Genomic DNA, 18,837 nt, shown 5'->3' with positions numbered 1-18,837 from the left:
TTATATCGAAGGTCTTAATTTACAGGGTACATAACCATGGCTGATGCACTAAAAAGCATTTATGATCTCAATTATAACAATAAAATTTTTTTTTTATTCAGAATGTATGATTAGAAAGAATTAATTGTATAATCAGTTTTTAAACTCAATTTAATTATTCAAACTATCCTTCTGGATGCTCTTTATTGAGACACATGGACCATATGTCCACAGCAACGAACTAAATCGACACCGCTTCCTGTAAAAACATTGTCGACTCGATTTACTCGGGAGTTTTTGACAACAAAATTTGCAGCGATCATCAGTATTCTAGCTGCAATCCACATGAAAAGTGTAAGTATTTTAAGATCAATATTTTCTTAATTTAATTTGTCTACTTTTTATGAAGCTTATAGCTTATAGAAGGTTATTTTTATGAGCTTAATGCATGATCAAGTCAGTCGGTGTCGATAAATAAAACAAAACATATGCTGAGTTCTTAATCATTATATTATCCATAACCCAGAAATAAAAATAACAACAATGATTTGTATTCAATTGATATAAATAATATTTGCCAGGAAAGATGAATAAATTAAATGCCAGTAGATCATGGTTGATTAGCTAATGAAAATTAATTACAGGAGTAACAGGATATGTATTAACATGCATTTTTTCTGACATTACAGTTATTACAATTATATATACAAAGTATTTGAGTATTAAAACATTAAATTGCTGCAGAAATTATACATTGAATCATTTACATATCAATTGTTTATGCATGATATAAGTGATAACTCTCTCTCTCTCTCATCAATAAAATACATGTAGCCTATATGCTCATTCATTTTCTCTCTCTCTCTCTCTCATCAATAAGATATATGCTCTCTTTCTCTCTCTCATCAATAAGATATATGCATGCTCTCTCTCTCTCTCTCTCTCTCTCTCTCTCTCTCTCTCTCTCTTGTACAGATTGAACAGATTGAACAATTAAACAAAACATTAGTTTCTCAAAGTCAACATACAATGAAAAAACAGAACAGTACAGGTAAATGTACAACTTAAACTGGACATACTTGTCACACATCTACTCCTCTGGTCCACTTTCATCACTTTCACTGGAGCTGTCAGAGTCATCCACCAGTGTGGCATCATCAACAAACTCCCCCCAGTCTCGCACTCCCAGTTTCTCATTTCTTTGATGGCGAGCATGTCCCAGATACCAAAGGATGGCAGCAACATGGGAACACATATCCACAACACGAGCACCAGCCCTGCACTTGCAGTACCAAGCCTTGACTTCACCCTCACCATACTGTATCCACAATAGGTAGGATCTTGATGACACATGACGACTCTGAAGTTTTACACGAAGAAGGCCTGGCTCCTCTCTGTGGACCTGGATGCTGCAGTCTCCCTCTATATGTTCTTGGGCGTAGGATGGTGATAGACGCAGTTGGTATACACCGCATGTGATGGCTCTAAGTTGTTCCTCATCCATGTTTGGAAAGTCCATTAAGTCATCAGCCTCCTTCCAGCATACCGATCGTCTGTCTAGATGGTTTTCTTCTATATGGTGCTGAAGGGTATTTACTTGCTTGGAGAGAAAAATCATTTTTGCACCAAGGGCCTGGTCTTCTTCAGTGTCTCCACTACCGTAGCAAGGGGTTTTAGGTATCTGAATTAAAGTAAAATTGAAGTGAGTAATGAGTTTATCATGTGTGTATTTTTTAACTAAACTGTATTTAAAAAAATACAAGGCTTAAAAGTTATAAGAAGAAAAATCCCTTATCTATTTGATATATAACTGTACTACATATTCATAGCAAAATAATAGAAATACATGTACAATTAATACTCAATTTTTTAAAACATTTATTAAAAATTTAAAATCTAGCAAGTTTGAGTTTTGATTTCATAAATAAAAGACCAAGTAGATTTTTATATATTCATCTTTATATATTTATAATATTTGGTAATTTAAACTTGCCTATTGCAAATGGCACACACAATCCTGACAAAGTCACCAATGTAGGGAATTTGACTGGAAGGTAGGATGTGTCTTAGGTAACGCCATTGCTTGATCCTAGCGTTGGCAGACTCAACAACCCAACGTATCTGTGAAACATAATATGGAACATATAGTCATAATTATTAATAGGTTTTTCTTTCATTTCTCAAACATAAATGGTACTATTTAGGTTAGTATGTTCTTTACATGCATTAATTTATTTTACAAATATATCTTATATTGAAAGATATATTGATACTAATTATATTCCATACCTTTGTCACTAATCGACTGGTGTTTGCATTTTCTGTCGACATCTGCTTATCTCCTTTGTTAAGGAATGATGGCATTTTGGCATTAATCCCCATCTGCTCCAGACAGTCCAAGGAATCCCTAAATCCACGATCAACCACAAATATGTCCTGCTCCTGTACCCAGCTCCGAATGTCCTCAAGGTTGCTGTGCATTATGTGGTTAAGGATTGTAGCATCATTGTTTCTAGCAATATAAGGACCCAGCACTGACACAAAGTAACCTGTTGTGGATACAATAATCATTGGCTTCACTAGTGGCCGTCCTTTGTGAAGACTGAATGACTGTCGTTGAAACTTGAAATTGCCACTTTTTTGTATATATATATAAGTACCATCAAGGACAAGTATTGCTGGCTGGGAAACTGTATCACCAAGAATCATCTGGGCCAGAGGTCTTGTGTGCTCCTGAATTATCTGTTCCCTGGTAACATGTCCAAATCCCAGATTTTCTGCTACAAATCCACCATTCATCAGTACTGTCCGTATTGATTTCACACCTCTATGTACACTGGATTTGGATATATTGAATAGAGTGGACAGAATTCGATTTGACTCCCCTCCTCTTAATTTCATTAAAAATATGGCCAAGGTTGTCCGCACTGTTCTTACTGGAGTGACCTTCACTTTCCCCTCAACATATTTCAGTAAGTCCTCAAAGGCTGTTTTTGGAATTCCAAGCAGACTTTGGTAATCTGTTGAAGCAAGATTCCCGCGGCTATCAAAGTCTAATCTCGTCCTCTCCTTCTTTAAAACCTCATTCCGCAAAAACTTAACTAGTTTTGTGATTCCTGTTTTATTAAACAAAGTAGAATCAGATAAAGGATTGAGATCGTCTATGTTCTGTTGTAGGTGGTTTGGACAGCAGCGAGCTCCAGCAGGGATGATGACCTCTTTAGTGATGAAGATGTGATGTCTTACACCTACTGGAACTACAACCAGCTTTGGACCTTGGCGCTTGCACATGCAGCATGAAGCATGTCCTCTAGATGTGCTAGGAAATGGGAGAGGAATGGATGGAGGACTGAATGGAGGAACTTCAGTGGATTGTGCTGGAACCTGCTGTACCCTGCTTGGCATACTGGTTTTCCTTTTGATGTGATGCTGGCACATACATCTGCATTTGTTACAGAGAAAGTCACTGTTTGATGGAGTCCTTCCTGTTAATTTGGCAATAAAAGCTCTATTTCTAGATGATATAATGTGCCTATCCTTCTGTCTTACTCTATTAGGACAGTTGAAACAGCCATAGTGTTTCTGACCAGAACCTGGCATTTCTGAAATATTTATTTTAATAAAATACAATGTTAAGGGAAAATATAAAAACACACAGTTATGTTTTATACTCTGTCTAAAGTTTCTGCTTCCACCATTTTTTTTCTTAATATTTTGATTATCAATCAATTGTAATACCTTTTTTATCGAATTACCAATTGGGCCATTTACTGAAATGAAAAGGGTCCAGATTTTCTGTTCTTAAATGCCCTTCTTCTGTTTAGAGTTTTAATAAACAACCAAAATAAGAAAGTCTACGGGGATTTTGCATAATTGCAAACAAAATGAGTACCCAGATCAGTAAGTTGAAAAAGTGTGCAAGGTGTCCCAAATACTTCGGGATGGAGAAAGATTTAAACATTTTCCATTATTAATTTGTTTCTGTCATGTTAATTTTTCCAGGTAAAAATTGTGAGGAATCAAATTATGAATGACAAAATTATAATTTTCCCCTTGTTTCAATTTGTCAGGTATTTGTACCAGTACTATCTTTAAAATTCATTAAAAATGGCTGGAAACTGTAACATGAGACAGACTTTAAAATGTATACAAGAATATGCTGCAAATCATTTATTTATTTGCAAATTTCATGTAGCTTAACAATAACGCATAAAAAAAAATTGGGGGGGGGGGGGTGTTACAATATGCTGATATTTTGATATGCTGTTCATTTTCTTTTTTTAATTGATAAACATTTCCTGTTGTCAAGTTCATTTCCACAATATTGAATAAAGGTAATTGTACAGTGTAGTATAAAGAAATTCATTTTCATTGGGGTTTTTTAATAAAGTTAAAATTTTGGATCCGCACCTGTAGGCCAATTCGAGTTATTGCCCTTTATTGAAATAAAAAAATAAACAACAAACGTATATATCACATAAAAAACAAGGTATGATTAAAATTAATAAACAACATTTATCTCTTTGTGTTCTTTATCTGAAGTAGTCATATGAAATTTTTTTCTCGTCCTTTTTTATGAGTTTTAATGTCATTTACAAGAATAAAAAGTGAAAGAAACTTTTTTTCTTTTCAATAGTCCAATCCACACTTTGCAAAAATTGTTCCCCTTTGCGGGGTCAACCCAAAGGTCAAAAGGGAAAAAACAACTTTTCCCTTCTTTATGCAACCAAATGTGTGGGCGTCCTGTGAAATAATCTATTGGAATTTGATTTATTCCTTCAATGTGTGGGTTGCCCTAACTTGGGGCAATCAAAATTCACAGAGAAAACCGATTTCTAAAGTCAAATGACGAAGTTACAACCCTCTACACTACAAAGGCTACTGTGAGAAATATATCGGTTTTTCCCCAAAGATGGCGGCCAAGGGACATAACTTTTGTAAAGTGTGGATTGGTCTATATGAAAAGTTCATATACATTTTTTTCTACGTTAAATGGGATTTGTCTCGTATATAGAATGTTTGATAAGTAATTTAAACCGACGAATTGAAAACTGATGAGGAATTAAATAGTATATAGGTAATGCTACTCTGCTAAATCAGAGCGTGTTGGTGTATATGTACATGGGTATGAGAGTAGATGGACGTTATGAACTTGTACGAAGCACAGAAAATAAACTGTCTGTTATGAAATTATACATGCCTACTATATACATGTATACACTCTATGACCGATATTAACATAAAAGTAAATAAGCCAGGAAGAAAACCGACATGACTCCCTGAGTGCTCAAATTGTGAACAGGGTGACTTGACTTTTCTCCTCTCAAGTTTGTTTAATTATATTTATTAAAGGTTACAGAATATATTAAATAAAAATTTCAATTATAGAACAAATGATCGATAGAATAATAATAAAAAAAACCCCTCACCTTCAACTATTATGAATCCAGTAAAAAGGTTTGCTTTCTTTCGTGTATTCGTTACATAACGCTATTCTTTTGATCTTGACAGCTATAGCAGCTTCCAGACGACAACTTTGATGTTGCCGCGAATGTTGTAATTATTTTTTCCCGATATGAGCACATTGTTTACGGCTCAATATTTTGAATGTAATTTATTCAATTGATGCTATATCTTTATTTTCTGTAATAAAATTGAGCCGTAATGAATGCGCTCTTGGTAAATTTTACGACTGAATTGAGTAAAACTTTACGATTTTCCCGGAAAATGGTGAACCGGGTAGGGTTTGGGCAATTAGTGTTCATTTGCAAACATCCGGTGAAAGAAAACTAGTGCATATTTTGATTTGGACTCTGATATAGATGGAAAATATTCCCTTAAAAATGTTCTAAATCTTTGTGTAATTTTTTTAAATTTACTAGGCCAAATGAGGGATATTGTGGACCATCTTCCACTGGGTCGCATGCTGACTGGCGTTTTTCATGCTACATGTAATTGTTAGACCATAAATAATCACCTACGGATTTTTCTGATTTTTTCCCCGATTACGACAAAGAGCACACGGCGGGTGTGACCGGTCAGCAGAGGATGCTCACTCCTCCTAGGCATCTGATCCTACCTCTATCTATTTGGAGGTCCGTGTTGCTCTGCTTTGAATTTGTATTTCGTGTCATGGATTTTTGAGATGGTTCACGGTTTGTTATTGTCATTTTTTTTCATGTAATTAGATTTTTGTCCAAAAGAACATTTATTTGATGATTGTCAGGAGTGACCGAGGACAGTTATTAAGCTATTCAATGTATGATGAAGGGATATTAAACCATTTTACAATGGTTAGATGTGTATTGCTAGATAACAATGGAAGTAGAATTAACCAAATTCAATATAATAGTGACCATTTTGCACCTTTAAATGTTTGAATTTCTTTGATAAAAAAAAGATAAATTTAATATTGTCAAAATATGTGCTACAAATAATTCCTTATACATGTATTACATTTTTTAATAAAGAGGAAGTTTAGGCAAATATTCACCAAGATTTTTGTATGAATTACATGTTTATATCATTGTTTCTGTACCTTTACCAACATCTTTAAAGGTTACAATCCCAGCGCCTTTGAACTTTAATTAACATATTCCCAAATCATGCAATCGCCATCCCTTTATGAGGTTCTACAAGATATTGTATTTCGGTAATTAACGAACAATGGAAATTCCAAACACTGTGCAAGCACTACAAAGATAACCGTGAGGAGCTGGATTGAATATAGACAAGATTGTATTGTTGTTTATGTAAACTAAAGTGTGCATGTGTTATTCCATTAGCCTTCTTTTAAGAAGATTACACGTATATGTATGTTTATATAGCAAAATTAAAGTGTTAAACTGAATTTCCACACATTTTAAAGAATAAACATTTGATTACATGTATGCCTGTTCTAATAATAATGAAATTGAAACTGCCATTAGTATGAACAATATTAACTAATTTGTTATTTTCATGTTATCTTTAGCACAATAGTTTGCTAATTATGTCACATTATTCAATTTCAGGGTTATTTAAGCAGTAAATGGTCCATTGGAGACACTTTTTGGGGGTGCACGGTGTTGACAGAAAGTAAGTACTCTATAAATTAAATTGGCATTTTTAAATATTCATCATTTAAGACATTTTTTTCTTATCAACTGCATTGCCTCCTTTTAATAAGGAAAATAAAATTCTTGATAAATATTTTTTTCTAGCTTTATTAAAACTATAACAAAAATTAATATTATATCAAATTATGATGTATATATTCATGGAAATTTGACAGGCGCGAAAATATATAGAACATGTTATTAAATACAGGTCAAATGATGCACACTTTTAAGCAAAACAAACAATCCATACATCATTTGCTTCAAAGGTATATATCTGTAATGGATAGAAGAATAATATATACCAGAAAAGAAAATTAATTATCAATAGAAGACAGGTACAAATGCTCAAAAGTATAAACGTAGACTGTATTTCACAAAGTGTACAATAAATAATGATATATCCTTGCGAGTAATTTTGAATGAATATATCAAGATGACCAAGTTGTTTTTCATCACACATCACATTGAAAGTAATGAATGTATACCGGATTACCTGTAGAAATATTGTTAAAGCAATTTCATATTAAGTAATATTTTGGTAAGAAAAAAAAAAACAAAACAATATTTGGTCATTTCGACAATTCTTTACATTTTCAAAATAAAAATATGCATTATATAATTTTTCCTATTCATCGGCATTATTTGCAAATTGTTTAAAAGAGGAAATAGATGTAATTTTGGAATTTCATCAAGCTTTTTTAATGAAAAACAAATAAAAAAGGCATATATAGGCAAATATCTACACTGTAACTTATCGCACGGTGTCTAGAAAATAAACAATAGATTTGATGGGCAAGCAAGTTCTACTTTTTCTATTCTTTGTTGAAATGTTTCAAACAATATGAAACAAAGAAATAAGTTTTTCCAAGTAATTAAACAATTTCTGTCACGCGTAATGATCATGTAAAAAGCAAACGTTATAATAAAGATATAATTACAGTACCGATCAAACCCAACCTAAAACCAGAGTATACCCCAACTGAACCCCGGGTTTACTTTTTGAAAATTTGGGTCCACTCGGGTTTACTTTGGGTTTACTCGGGGTTTACTTTGGGTTTACTTGGATATTGCATTTAAGGTCAACAGTACGCACTGAAGTGTGAAGCAGACCCGTCTTTTATCTTACCATCCTACTGCCTGTAATTTCTGCCCCTTCTATATTCCGAATACACAGTAAGCGTCTGTTTTTAAGGGGTATACTTATAACTGGGTTTACTCTCTGTGTCCACTCTGGGTTTACTCTGGGTTTACCCTGGGTCCACTCTAGTAAACCCAGGGTTAGTTGTTGTTTACTTTCTGTTAGGTTGGGTCTGATCGGTACTGTAAATTCTAAATTCACATATTATAATTATTTTAAAATTAAAGATTGATTCATTTCCACGTTTTTTTTATAAAACTATATCAAAATTAAAATATTAATTAATAAATTGATTAAAATAAGTCAAATCAATGCATGTTATCCTAGTATTTATAAACATATGTTTAATTTCCTCGAAAAGAGCCGACTTAAACAAATGACAATAAAAAGACCAAAAATCCAGGAAATGCATCAGAATGTCATATCTTTGAATAATACAGTATTGCTTTTGTAATTAGTTTTTAGAATGTTACAAAATGCAACTAGAAAGATAGCAAAATGAAGGCTTGGCAACGGCATTATTATCTGACATTAGTGAATTAAAGTACTATAGTAATGACGGGAGTTGATTTATTTATTATTATTCATTTCAAAATCAACGATTGTAATTTTGCATGGCATCTTTGCTGTATTTCAATAATTACGAAATTTTTTAATCTTTTATGAATTCTCGTGCTTTTCAGACAAGAATTCCAAGCAGAAGACGAAAAACCTCATATGAATGATGTTGTTTAAAATTAATAAATATAATTAACTCCATGAAACTCAACGTTAAATCAGTAATCGAACAACTTCTAGAAAATTGCATCAAAGAAATTTTTTTATCAAAAAAAAATACAAAAACAATAGGACTTGTCTGCATCAGTACTGGTTCTTTCTTTAGATTGGATAGTCTGCCCTTAATTCCAAACACAACCGCTGTAGAAATTGCGCTTTGGTAATCACTGACAGTGAACAAGTCTCATAGAACTATGGCCTAGGAATACATACAACTGCAAAAAATATCTAAATCGTTCGTATCATTTGAAAGCTGATTGTTCACAAGGTATTTATAAGTTTCCTTGAAAAATAATGCTACTGTACATTACATCTACATCGAATTTAGTGTTTATCTTCAAGATAAAACCAAGTTCTTTCATCGATGATGATTTGAGCTTAGGTCCAAACACTGTTTTACCTTCCTGCTTATAGTTTAATTTCACTCCCAAAAATAAGATAAATAACCTCTTTTGCAGTACTAAAGAGTTTAAAAGTAAACAAGAGTTGTATTTAAAATTAATCGATTTGTACATGGTGAATTAGAAGGAGTTACTGTAGCGGGTATTTTCGTATGCATCTGGATTGTTTCTTCTGTTGACAAACAAACTTTCATAACTATGACCAGACCCCATGTTGTGCGTTGGACACTCCATATATGATGATAAAGTTTGAGGTGTACCTTCTTTCCTTTTCTTTGTTCTGCGAAGTTTAATTATGATAGAAACACAGACGACAACGAATACAACTGAGATGCAGATCCCGATCACAAACTCTGTTTTATGTTTCTCCATGATTGTTTTCTTAGTTATGTTAACATTTTCATCTAAATCTCCCGGCACCGTGAACAATTCTGTGAATAAAATACCCACATATTTAGAGAGATCTTGATATAAGAAATTTTACATAGATATGTACTTAAACAGATGAATCTTAAAATTTAATGCAATACGCACAAAGAACAGAACAATCTAATCAGAATTCACAAAAGCTTTTCACTGGTATGTATTGGAAATGTTAGTATACATGTAATCTTTTTGATTAGAGGCAAAAACTGTGATAAATCACTTTTTTGATAACTAGCTCTCTTTGTAGGCATACTGTTTCATTTCTATGAAAATGGTGATTGAAATGTAAGAAAACAATTCACTTTGCCTAGAGTTTAGGTATGAGGAATAGAAATTCTAACAGCAATTATAATATTTGGTTATTATATCGTATCCTTTCTTTATTAGAAAAAAAGGAAAAAAATCCAGGAAAAAATTCAATTCCTCCTTCCTGCCCCCAGAACTTATTTGGTCAAGGATATTCTTGTGAATACGCTTATTTCCTTTTATTTGAATTAGGTCATTAACACAACACCTCCCAAATCCACAAATACATTTAAGATAATCACTAACAGCATTATGTAGAATATGACTAAAACATTCTGTACCATGATGTCCTGTACATCCTGTAATATGATCGCATAACTCCTCAGTACAGTTACACTGGTACTTGCACTGCTCACCGTAATAAGGATATATACAAGGGGTTGAACAATTGCTACCACAAAAACCATCAGGACAGCCTGAAAATAAAGTTTTCATAGAAAATTGGTAATATATATCTTTGCACAAATTGTAGATTAAAACTTTAATAATTCTTCTCACAAATATATCAGTTTGTAGGCAGTACTAGTATACGTATTGTTATAAAATAGCACTATTGATATTGATACTTCGTACATCCTTCGATGTGATCGCAAAATTCTTTAGGGCAGTTGCACCTTTGCTGACATCGTTCACCATAGTTTGGATATCTGCAGGCTGCACATTTTCTCCCATAGAATCCAGCAGGACAGCCTCAAATCAAGCACAGAAACTAATATCAGTCATCATTTGACATGAAGGACTTAGAATACATTGTATATATTTATTTTTAAAATATTAACCATGATTAACGTCGATGACTTACCTTAATGAATAGCATTTGCCTATTTTTGTAGAGGCAAGCAATTATATTATTTCCAAGTATCTATATCCGAAAATATGCGCCAACTGGATACTTATTTAAACTTCACTGACACTAAAAAAGCTTAAATTATCATACTTAAACTAACACAACCTAAAGACGTGTTAACTTGTCGCATATTTATTAAACGCAACTACTTTTTGAAGACAATAGAACTTTTGAAAAACATCTTTTTGATACAAGTTACTCATTGTTCATAATTTCCTGAATGAGGTCAAAACAAAATTGTATCAATACAGTGGTATGGTAGTTTAAGGTAATAAAGATATACTGTAAACGCGGAAAACATTTCGGAGATTTTAATTTTAACATTTCTTCCGTTAAAGTCCTTTTGTTTACTCGTACATTTTGAATGATTGACAAAATCAAATGTTAGAAGTCAAGCTAAAAGCGAGATGTATAAGTGTAAGATAGCATTGATATATATACAAAGCTCGAGTCTGATATTTTTTACCAAAAAAAACCCAGAAATTATCCGTTCTTTGACAAATCGACTCGTGTCAAACAAGATTAAAAGATTCAATATAAAAAAAATATCAATAAAAAAGCAACACTTGATAGAATTCATACCAATATCACACATATAAACAATAACAAGACTCGAGCTTCGTTTACATGCAGAATTTAAACTATCCTCTTCTCCTTACACTCCCTACACGATACAACGACATTGTAAGCAAATATTCTACTGGGTCGCATGCTGACTGACTTATAGAATACTTATTACTAAACCATAATCAAGCGCCTAATTGTTTACGGATTTTTCCGTTACCCCGATTACGACAAAGAGTACACGAAGGGTCTGCAGAGAATGCTTACTACTCCATGGCACTTGGCCCTATCTCTAATGTCAGTTTACAATCGTCAGAGTCTGAGAGTCATCTTCACACGAGTTTACATTTGCATACAATCTAAATATCCAAACCAATCACATAAATACTTTTATTCTTTTATGTAAAATCTATTTAATACTGGACGTCATAGAAAACAAGCATAAATTGTTTTTTTTTCTTTTCAATTGTCAGTTCTAATATATTGTTGAAAGCAGTATAAACCCTTTCCTGATTGTCCAGAACTTAAATGCATGTGGAGATGACCTCCTATCGGTACTTCGTAGACATTGGCGAGTGAAAGGAGAAGAAGGATTGCTTTAATCAGACTGTTTACGTAACAAAGAATTTCAAACTCTTTATATTGATAGTAACTTTTTTTTTCTTCGAAACTTTGACAATATATTACAAATACTCATATATACCATTCAAGCTATATATAGATTCTTCAAAATGGAAAAATAAAATTTGAAAGTTTTGATCTCAAATCGTGTCGTCTATGTTCCTTTAAATTGATGCCTTTATTATGCTTTATTATGAAAAAGGGTTATCATGTAAGCATCGTATGTAAAGTCATAAATAACCTTTGTGATTCGATGAATTCATATCTATTTTTGGAAGTTGATTTTAATCAACTCTCCTATGCAGTTACTCTGACAAACCGAAAGTGAAACAGTGTTTGGACCGAAGCACAAATTATCGCCGCTGACAAGACTTAAATCTTGAAAATAATAGAAAAATTCGATGTAACGTATGCTGAAGCATTGTTTTTCAAGGAAATTTATCTATAATCACTTTGAAAGTAGTCAGATTTGATATAATACGAACAATTTGGATATTTTTTGTAATAATACGAACAATTTAGATATTTTTTGTAGTCTCATGTGTTCCTACGCCAGAGTGTAATAAAGTCTCGTTCAACCAGACGCTCGGCTGTCTCCGTAAATTTCCGACAAGCAGAGAAGCTCTCTTGCTTGTCGGAGCTTAACGGAGACAGCCGAGCATCTAGTTGAACGAGACTAGAATTCGACATCAATAATGATTGGATCCATACGATTTTTAGAATTGTTTCGATTACTAATACATAGTTTGAAATCTATCTTTAAATATTACACAACATGATTCATATGGAGTTTCTCGAAATTCTTGTCGGAAGAGTCTAAAATTTCATATAATAAAAAAGTGCGTAATTCAAATACAGACTAGAAACTTATTGACATGCAAGATAAGTTGATTTTAAAATAAATGATATCGATAAAATCAACTCCCCTCAGTACTTCAGATTTGATTTGATTTTTTAATGTTACCTGACATACATCCCATATGTTAACATGAGTCTATTCTAAGGTTCTTAATTGTAAATTGATTTGCAGGTAATTTTTTTAAAAAATGGGTTAAAATGTAAAAATTACAACCTTGTTGATGTTTCACATATCCTTCAATGTGGTCGCAAATGAAGCTTTCGGAGCAATTACAAAATTGCTGACATAATATACCTAATTTAGATATATGCAATGTTAAATACAATTTACACCGTGGAATCCAGGTAGACAGTCTTAATTAAATGAAACATTGAAATAAATCATTGTCATCTAAGCTTTTTAATTTTAAAATTCTCTTTTAATATGTTTCGCAGGTGTCTAAGACTGTTTACGTAACAACATAACAACAACGATAAGAATAAAATTACATTACAGATAATGCCCATTGAGATTTCCTAGATTCTTATTCAAATCGAGGGACTCAGCTATGTTAAGGTTGTCGAAAGCTAAAATAATACAGTACTGTTTTAATTTTTGAGAACATACTTTAACCGAGCGAATTTTTTAAAAATCTTTATTACTTTATTAGTCATTCCCCTTATACAAAGATTTAAAACTGCTGATGTTTTGATACTCAATATTAAAAACATTAAAAAATAGTATTACTTGATTAACATCTGATTCAGCGTTTATTGAAAGGAAAAAAGTGGTTTTATATGTTAAATAAAATTCACTTCTAACGTTACAATACATTACCTGAGAACGATCGAAAGGAATGCAAACCGTGCCGTCAAAGTTGGTTGTGACGTATGAAGTTCAAACAAATTACTTTCTACAAATTGCTGTGAATTCAATAGGGAACCTTTTACATACCCGCGAAATATATGCACTTTTTTACATCTAAAATCTTGTTTTATCCAGAGAAATTGATAATTATATATGCATTCACAAGGATATTTTCCTGTCATTGCAATGCAAATCCTCATTAACCATGACACACTTTAGTATCTCTACAAATGGAATGCTAATGCGCATGCTGGTCACTAATTCTAACCAGATTGTCACTAAGTTTTTATAGGCATTAAACAAAAAAAAAGTCCAATGCAAGAACATCCACATATTTTAAGAAAAATTCATTTATTGTAAGGTCAACAGTAGTTACACATAAAAATTATAATTCGTTAATGTGGTCGCAAAACGATATAATGATATGTACTTGTCTTGTACTATCATGTATAACAAAGAGAGCCATAGGTATAGCCCCAACAAAAACATGTTATTAAAAGGTTCAAAGAAAAGGATATGACATTTTTGTAAAAAATTAAATAAAATAAAAATGAATAAATCAAACATACTTCTCAATTAGGATTCGATTGTGCAAATATTATTTAAAGGTAAAAAAAACCGCACAAATGGTTTCATTATTGTTTTAATGACGTCCTGGGATAGGTTATGTTTTAATTAGAAAAAGTTGGAAATTTAATGTCATGATAGTAAGTTTACAGACAAACGAACAGACGCCCACACAGACATGGGGCAAAATGGGACTAGAAGAGCACTTTTTGCAGACAGACCTCGTAAACTCATACAGGCGTAAATAAAACGTTTCGTATTGGTTTTTCTTTTCACGACTATGCGCTATGTAACTACTGTAATTAATTTGTACTATCTTATTACATTTTGTACCATATAGGAGTAGTAAACCTATATATACATGTTTTTAATCATCTTTAAATTAATTATAATAAAAAACTCTTCACGGTAATTGGGGTACTGATGTTTTACAAGGCAAGATGGCATATCTTAGTGAAAGATAACATAACGTCAATTACATTATTTACATCATTTTGAACTATCTACATTGTAAAGTTCCGAAAAAGTATATTAATTTGTCCTGCGAGAAAGCAATACTGCAATTATCGTGAAGAGGTTTATACATAATACCTTGTTGATGGACACATCCTATGACATGGTTGCAATACTCCTCAGAACAATTACACTGGTGACTGCATTGCATCCCATAATATGGATATTTACAAGGTGCCGAACTATTGCTTCTAAGGAGACCAACAGGACAACCTAAATTAAATTTGAAATAATTCCTTATCTGTTTATAACTCGTTATAAGAAAGGAATATTATAGATTTCTGTAGATGCATTCAATTTTCTATTACAATGTCCAATGTCCTTCGAGAAAATCTGTTGTCTAGAAAATTAAAACCTCCTTACAATCAATCATATGTAAGCAAAAATTACATGTATTGTGTAAATAAAGAATATTGGCCCTGTGTCTACACAAACAATATAAAGAATATCTATGACAAGCGTTTAAGTGAATTCAACTACAATTAGATTAACATTACAGTCGCACCTGCTGTTACGGCCACCTTTAATCACCTTTAACTGAAGCGGCCACCTGTCTAACGCGGCAAGCGGCCAGTGTTTTTAGGTCCCGTGGTTTCAACATGCCTGTATTCAACGGCCATTTCGTATGTTTTTTCACATGACTTCTGACTTTGATATGTGACCCGTATTGAAAGAAGGCAAACTTCGACAGCTGATAATGAGTTAATGACAAATAATTAATTGTGTATTTTGAAGTCTTCTGAGATTTAATAAGATTATTTATTATCATAACACCTGTTTTGTGTTGTTTATATATATATATATATATATATATATATATATATATATATATATATATATATATATATATATATATATATATATATATATATATACATATATATATATATATAGATATATATAGATATATATATATATATACACGTACTTATATACTTCATGACAAAGTCATTAAATGGCCAGTCTTGCGCTTACAATGTAACAGCTTAACATGTACAGCAATTTGCCGATAATACGCACCTTTTTTGCTAGAAAATCTCTTTGAAAGAATTAAGGGGGAAGCTTATTATACATTCCAATGGAATTTTGATACATTTTTTCAGAGGTAAAACATTGGCTATCGTAGTTCAGTACATAGCCTTTGTACGGAAACGCTACTTGTGTTTGCTTCATTTACTGCATTTAATCATTTGAAAATTATTTTTGGGGCATATCTAGCAGAAAATGTTTTTCTCTTAATCCCTTGATAGATAAATTGAATGAAAACGGCCAATTAAAGTTAATATAAACGATTTATTCAGCAATCCAAGCTGTGCATTCACCATCTCGGTGTACGCCGCCATTACAGATAATATTAATAAATCTGTGCAATTGTACTCGTTGTTTTTTCTTCATTTGGTGCGACTGTATTTAATGTAGCACTTCTTTTGTGCAAAAATGGAAAGAGTAAATTCTTAAATGCGATGATTGTGATATCACTTACATTCGATTATTAATTCTCCATGCTATAATAATGATTACTGTTGATTACTATCGATTACATTATATGTTGGTTAAGGTTTGTCTCGTGTTTTGCTAGTTTTAATTTTTTATGTTTAATAGGAAAAACACAATGTGCTTTGACAGGGGTATTAATTTGATATCAAGTTATCAATTTCTTTTAACCATTTTTTTCATTTCACTATATCTAGGTCTAGATCTAGGTTTTATATAAATCTAGGTCTTATGAGTACTATTTATATTCAAGGTGTTTAAGATACATGTACTAGTACTAAAACACATTGTTTATTTAACGTATTTAAATTAATTTAACAGAAAAACATAAAAGAATGCAAATCCATGGTGTTATTTTTACAGTTTCATTAATAGTTACATCTATATTTACAATGTTTTCATGAGACTTAATACTAATTGTATTTATTGTAATTATTTGGTACTATGTAACACCTTTTAACATGAAGAATTTGTAAACGTATAGTTATGTGATAAAGAATGTGTCTTTAATATTTTTAACCAGTACTTTTTGGTATGACTATCAAGGGAAAAGTGCGTACTCTATATTCACTGTAATTGTAAGAGTTACATCCCTTTAAATATTTAATGACTCGTGAACATAATATGAATTATGATATTGCAAAAGATAGGTAAAGTTAGCTACTAGTAACTGGCTACTAGTAACTGGCTACGAGAAGTAAGAAAACCTAGCTACTAGTAACCGGCTACGAGATAAAAGAAACTTGGCTTCTAGTTACTTGTTACTGTCCATGTGAGAACACATACCTAGGATTTCTATTTGTGTTCTTAAGATGTACAGTGCACTATATCACAGTCAATTGTCAATATATCTCAAGTAGCTGTATATATAAATTGAAGATATATGCCAGACCTGCTAATATTAACATTCTGTCAAGTCATCCACATAATATTACGACACAATTACTCAGATATCTCTCTTTATGAAGTCAGCTACTTGTGCATTTTGTTACAAATATCTCTATTTTTCGGCGGTTTTATCAATATATCTCAAGTAGCTGAATATATAGATTGAAGATATATGCCATACATGCTTTTATCAACATTCCTTCAAGTCATCCACATAATATTACGACACAATAACTCAGATATCTCTCTTTATGTAGTCAGCTACTTGTGCATTTTGTTACAAATATCCTTATATTTTGGCGGTTTTGTCAATATATCTCGAGTAGCTGTATATTTGAAATGAAGATATATGCCAGACATGCTATTATCAACATTCCTTCAAGTCATCCACATAATATTACGACACAATTACTCAGATATATCTCTTTATGTAGTCAGCTACTTGTGCATTTTATTACAAATATCTTTATTTTTTGGCGGGTTTGTCAATATATCTCAAGTAGCTGTATATATTTATCAAAAATATATGCCAGTCTTGGTAAATCAACATTCCTTCAAGTCATCCACATAATATTACGACACAGTTTCTCAGATATCTCTCTTTATGGAGTCAGCTACTTGTGCATTTTGTTACAAATATCTTTATTTTTTATCGTTATATATACTAAACGTTACAAAAATACATCATACCTTGATGTTGAAAACATCCGACATGGTTACATAAGCTACACTTGTGTTTGTATTGCTCACCATAATTGGGGTATTGACATTGTGTTGAACAATTGGTACCACAAAAACCATCAGGACAGCCTAAAACTAATTTTGAATGTCAGCTTAAACAAAAAATCATCACGGCACACATAAATTGTCTACAAAACAATTGTTTTACAAACCTAAAATGTGATATATAAAAGCATACGCAGGTGCGGAAAATGGACGCAAATCGTCGTTCAAAAATTTTAATCTGGCCTGCAATTTATCATTTGTCAATAATACTTTTTATTTTTTATCATACTGCCAAATCTCATTAAAGCTAGGTTTTTGTTGGGTATAAAATGAATAAACATCAATCTAAAGATGAAATATTTCATGTTATGAAAATGAGCAAATATCAATGAACCTTCATTAAACTTTAAGTCTTTGGTGGGGGGGGGGGGGGTAAAAAAATGTCCAGGTGCTAAGCAATTGAGAATCAAAAATATGTCAAGATGCTTGCATTATAGAAAAACCATGTATTTTAATATTTAAGTTTACAAGAATATGAATTATTTCTTATCTAAAAATGGCCATTCCCACATTGCGGCCCCAGCCTACCCTGGGGATCATAATACATGTACGTACAAAGTTGAATCTACACTATCTGAGAATGCTTCCACGCGAGTACAGCTTTTCTGGCCAATTTGTTTCAGAGAAGACAAGATTTTTTTTCTATACATTCCTATTTTTAAAAAACATAATGACCCTAACCTTCCCCCGGGATCATGGTTTAAACAAATTTTAATCTACCCTAC

General features: G+C 32.1%; 3 protein-coding genes across 3 annotated transcripts; all 3 read right to left on the bottom strand.

The window, feature by feature from the left end:
• Positions 1 to 965: 965 nt before the first annotated feature.
• LOC128189252 (uncharacterized) lies at positions 966 to 1,628 on the bottom strand. The gene has a single exon (XM_052860787.1). The coding sequence runs from the start codon at positions 1,595 to 1,597 to the stop codon at positions 1,070 to 1,072; it is 528 nt and encodes a 175-aa protein (XP_052716747.1). The 5' UTR covers positions 1,598 to 1,628; the 3' UTR covers positions 966 to 1,069.
• A 334-nt stretch (positions 1,629 to 1,962) lies between these two features.
• Positions 1,963 to 4,576, bottom strand: LOC128187560 (uncharacterized). Its single transcript, XM_052857976.1, has 2 exons — positions 2,269 to 4,576; positions 1,963 to 2,100 (listed from the first exon to the last, which is right to left on the bottom strand). The coding sequence occupies exons 1-2, from the start codon at positions 3,577 to 3,579 to the stop codon at positions 1,963 to 1,965; spliced, it is 1,449 nt and encodes a 482-aa protein (XP_052713936.1). The 5' UTR covers positions 3,580 to 4,576.
• Positions 4,577 to 8,068: 3,492 nt separating this feature from the next.
• Positions 8,069 to 18,044, bottom strand: LOC128189392 (multiple epidermal growth factor-like domains protein 10). The gene is made up of 5 exons (XM_052860988.1): positions 18,017 to 18,044; positions 15,023 to 15,157; positions 10,701 to 10,817; positions 10,409 to 10,543; positions 8,069 to 9,826 (listed from the first exon to the last, which is right to left on the bottom strand). Exons 2-5 carry the CDS (start codon positions 15,093 to 15,095, stop codon positions 9,516 to 9,518), a joined length of 636 nt encoding a protein of 211 aa, XP_052716948.1. The 5' UTR covers positions 15,096 to 15,157; positions 18,017 to 18,044; the 3' UTR covers positions 8,069 to 9,515.
• Positions 18,045 to 18,837: the final 793 nt, after the last annotated feature.

The sequence above is a fragment of the Crassostrea angulata genome, chromosome 6, assembly GCF_025612915.1.
Source record: "Crassostrea angulata isolate pt1a10 chromosome 6, ASM2561291v2, whole genome shotgun sequence".
In the NCBI taxonomy this organism is placed as follows: Eukaryota; Metazoa; Mollusca; class Bivalvia; order Ostreida; family Ostreidae; genus Magallana; species Magallana angulata.
The sequence above is the reverse complement of the archived record's forward strand: the minus strand, read 5'-3'. Positions and strand labels throughout refer to the sequence as shown.

Coding starts and splice junctions, on each gene's coding strand:
- LOC128189252 (XM_052860787.1), bottom strand. CDS start 1,597: ATGATTTTTCTCTCCAAGCAAGTAAATACCCTTCAGCACCATATAGAA.
- LOC128187560 (XM_052857976.1), bottom strand. CDS start 3,579: ATGCCAGGTTCTGGTCAGAAACACTATGGCTGTTTCAACTGTCCTAAT. Junction 2,101..2,268: donor CCAGTCGATTAGTGACAAAG/GTATGGAATATA, acceptor TATGTTTCACAG/ATACGTTGGGTTGTTGAGTC.
- LOC128189392 (XM_052860988.1), bottom strand. CDS start 15,095: ATGCAATGCAGTCACCAGTGTAATTGTTCTGAGGAGTATTGCAACCAT. Junction 10,818..15,022: donor AGGATGTGTCCATCAACAAG/GTATTATGTATA, acceptor GCTTGATTTGAG/GCTGTCCTGCTGGATTCTAT. Junction 9,827..10,408: donor AGGATGTACAGGACATCATG/GTACAGAATGTT, acceptor TTTTATTCACAG/AATTGTTCACGGTGCCGGGA.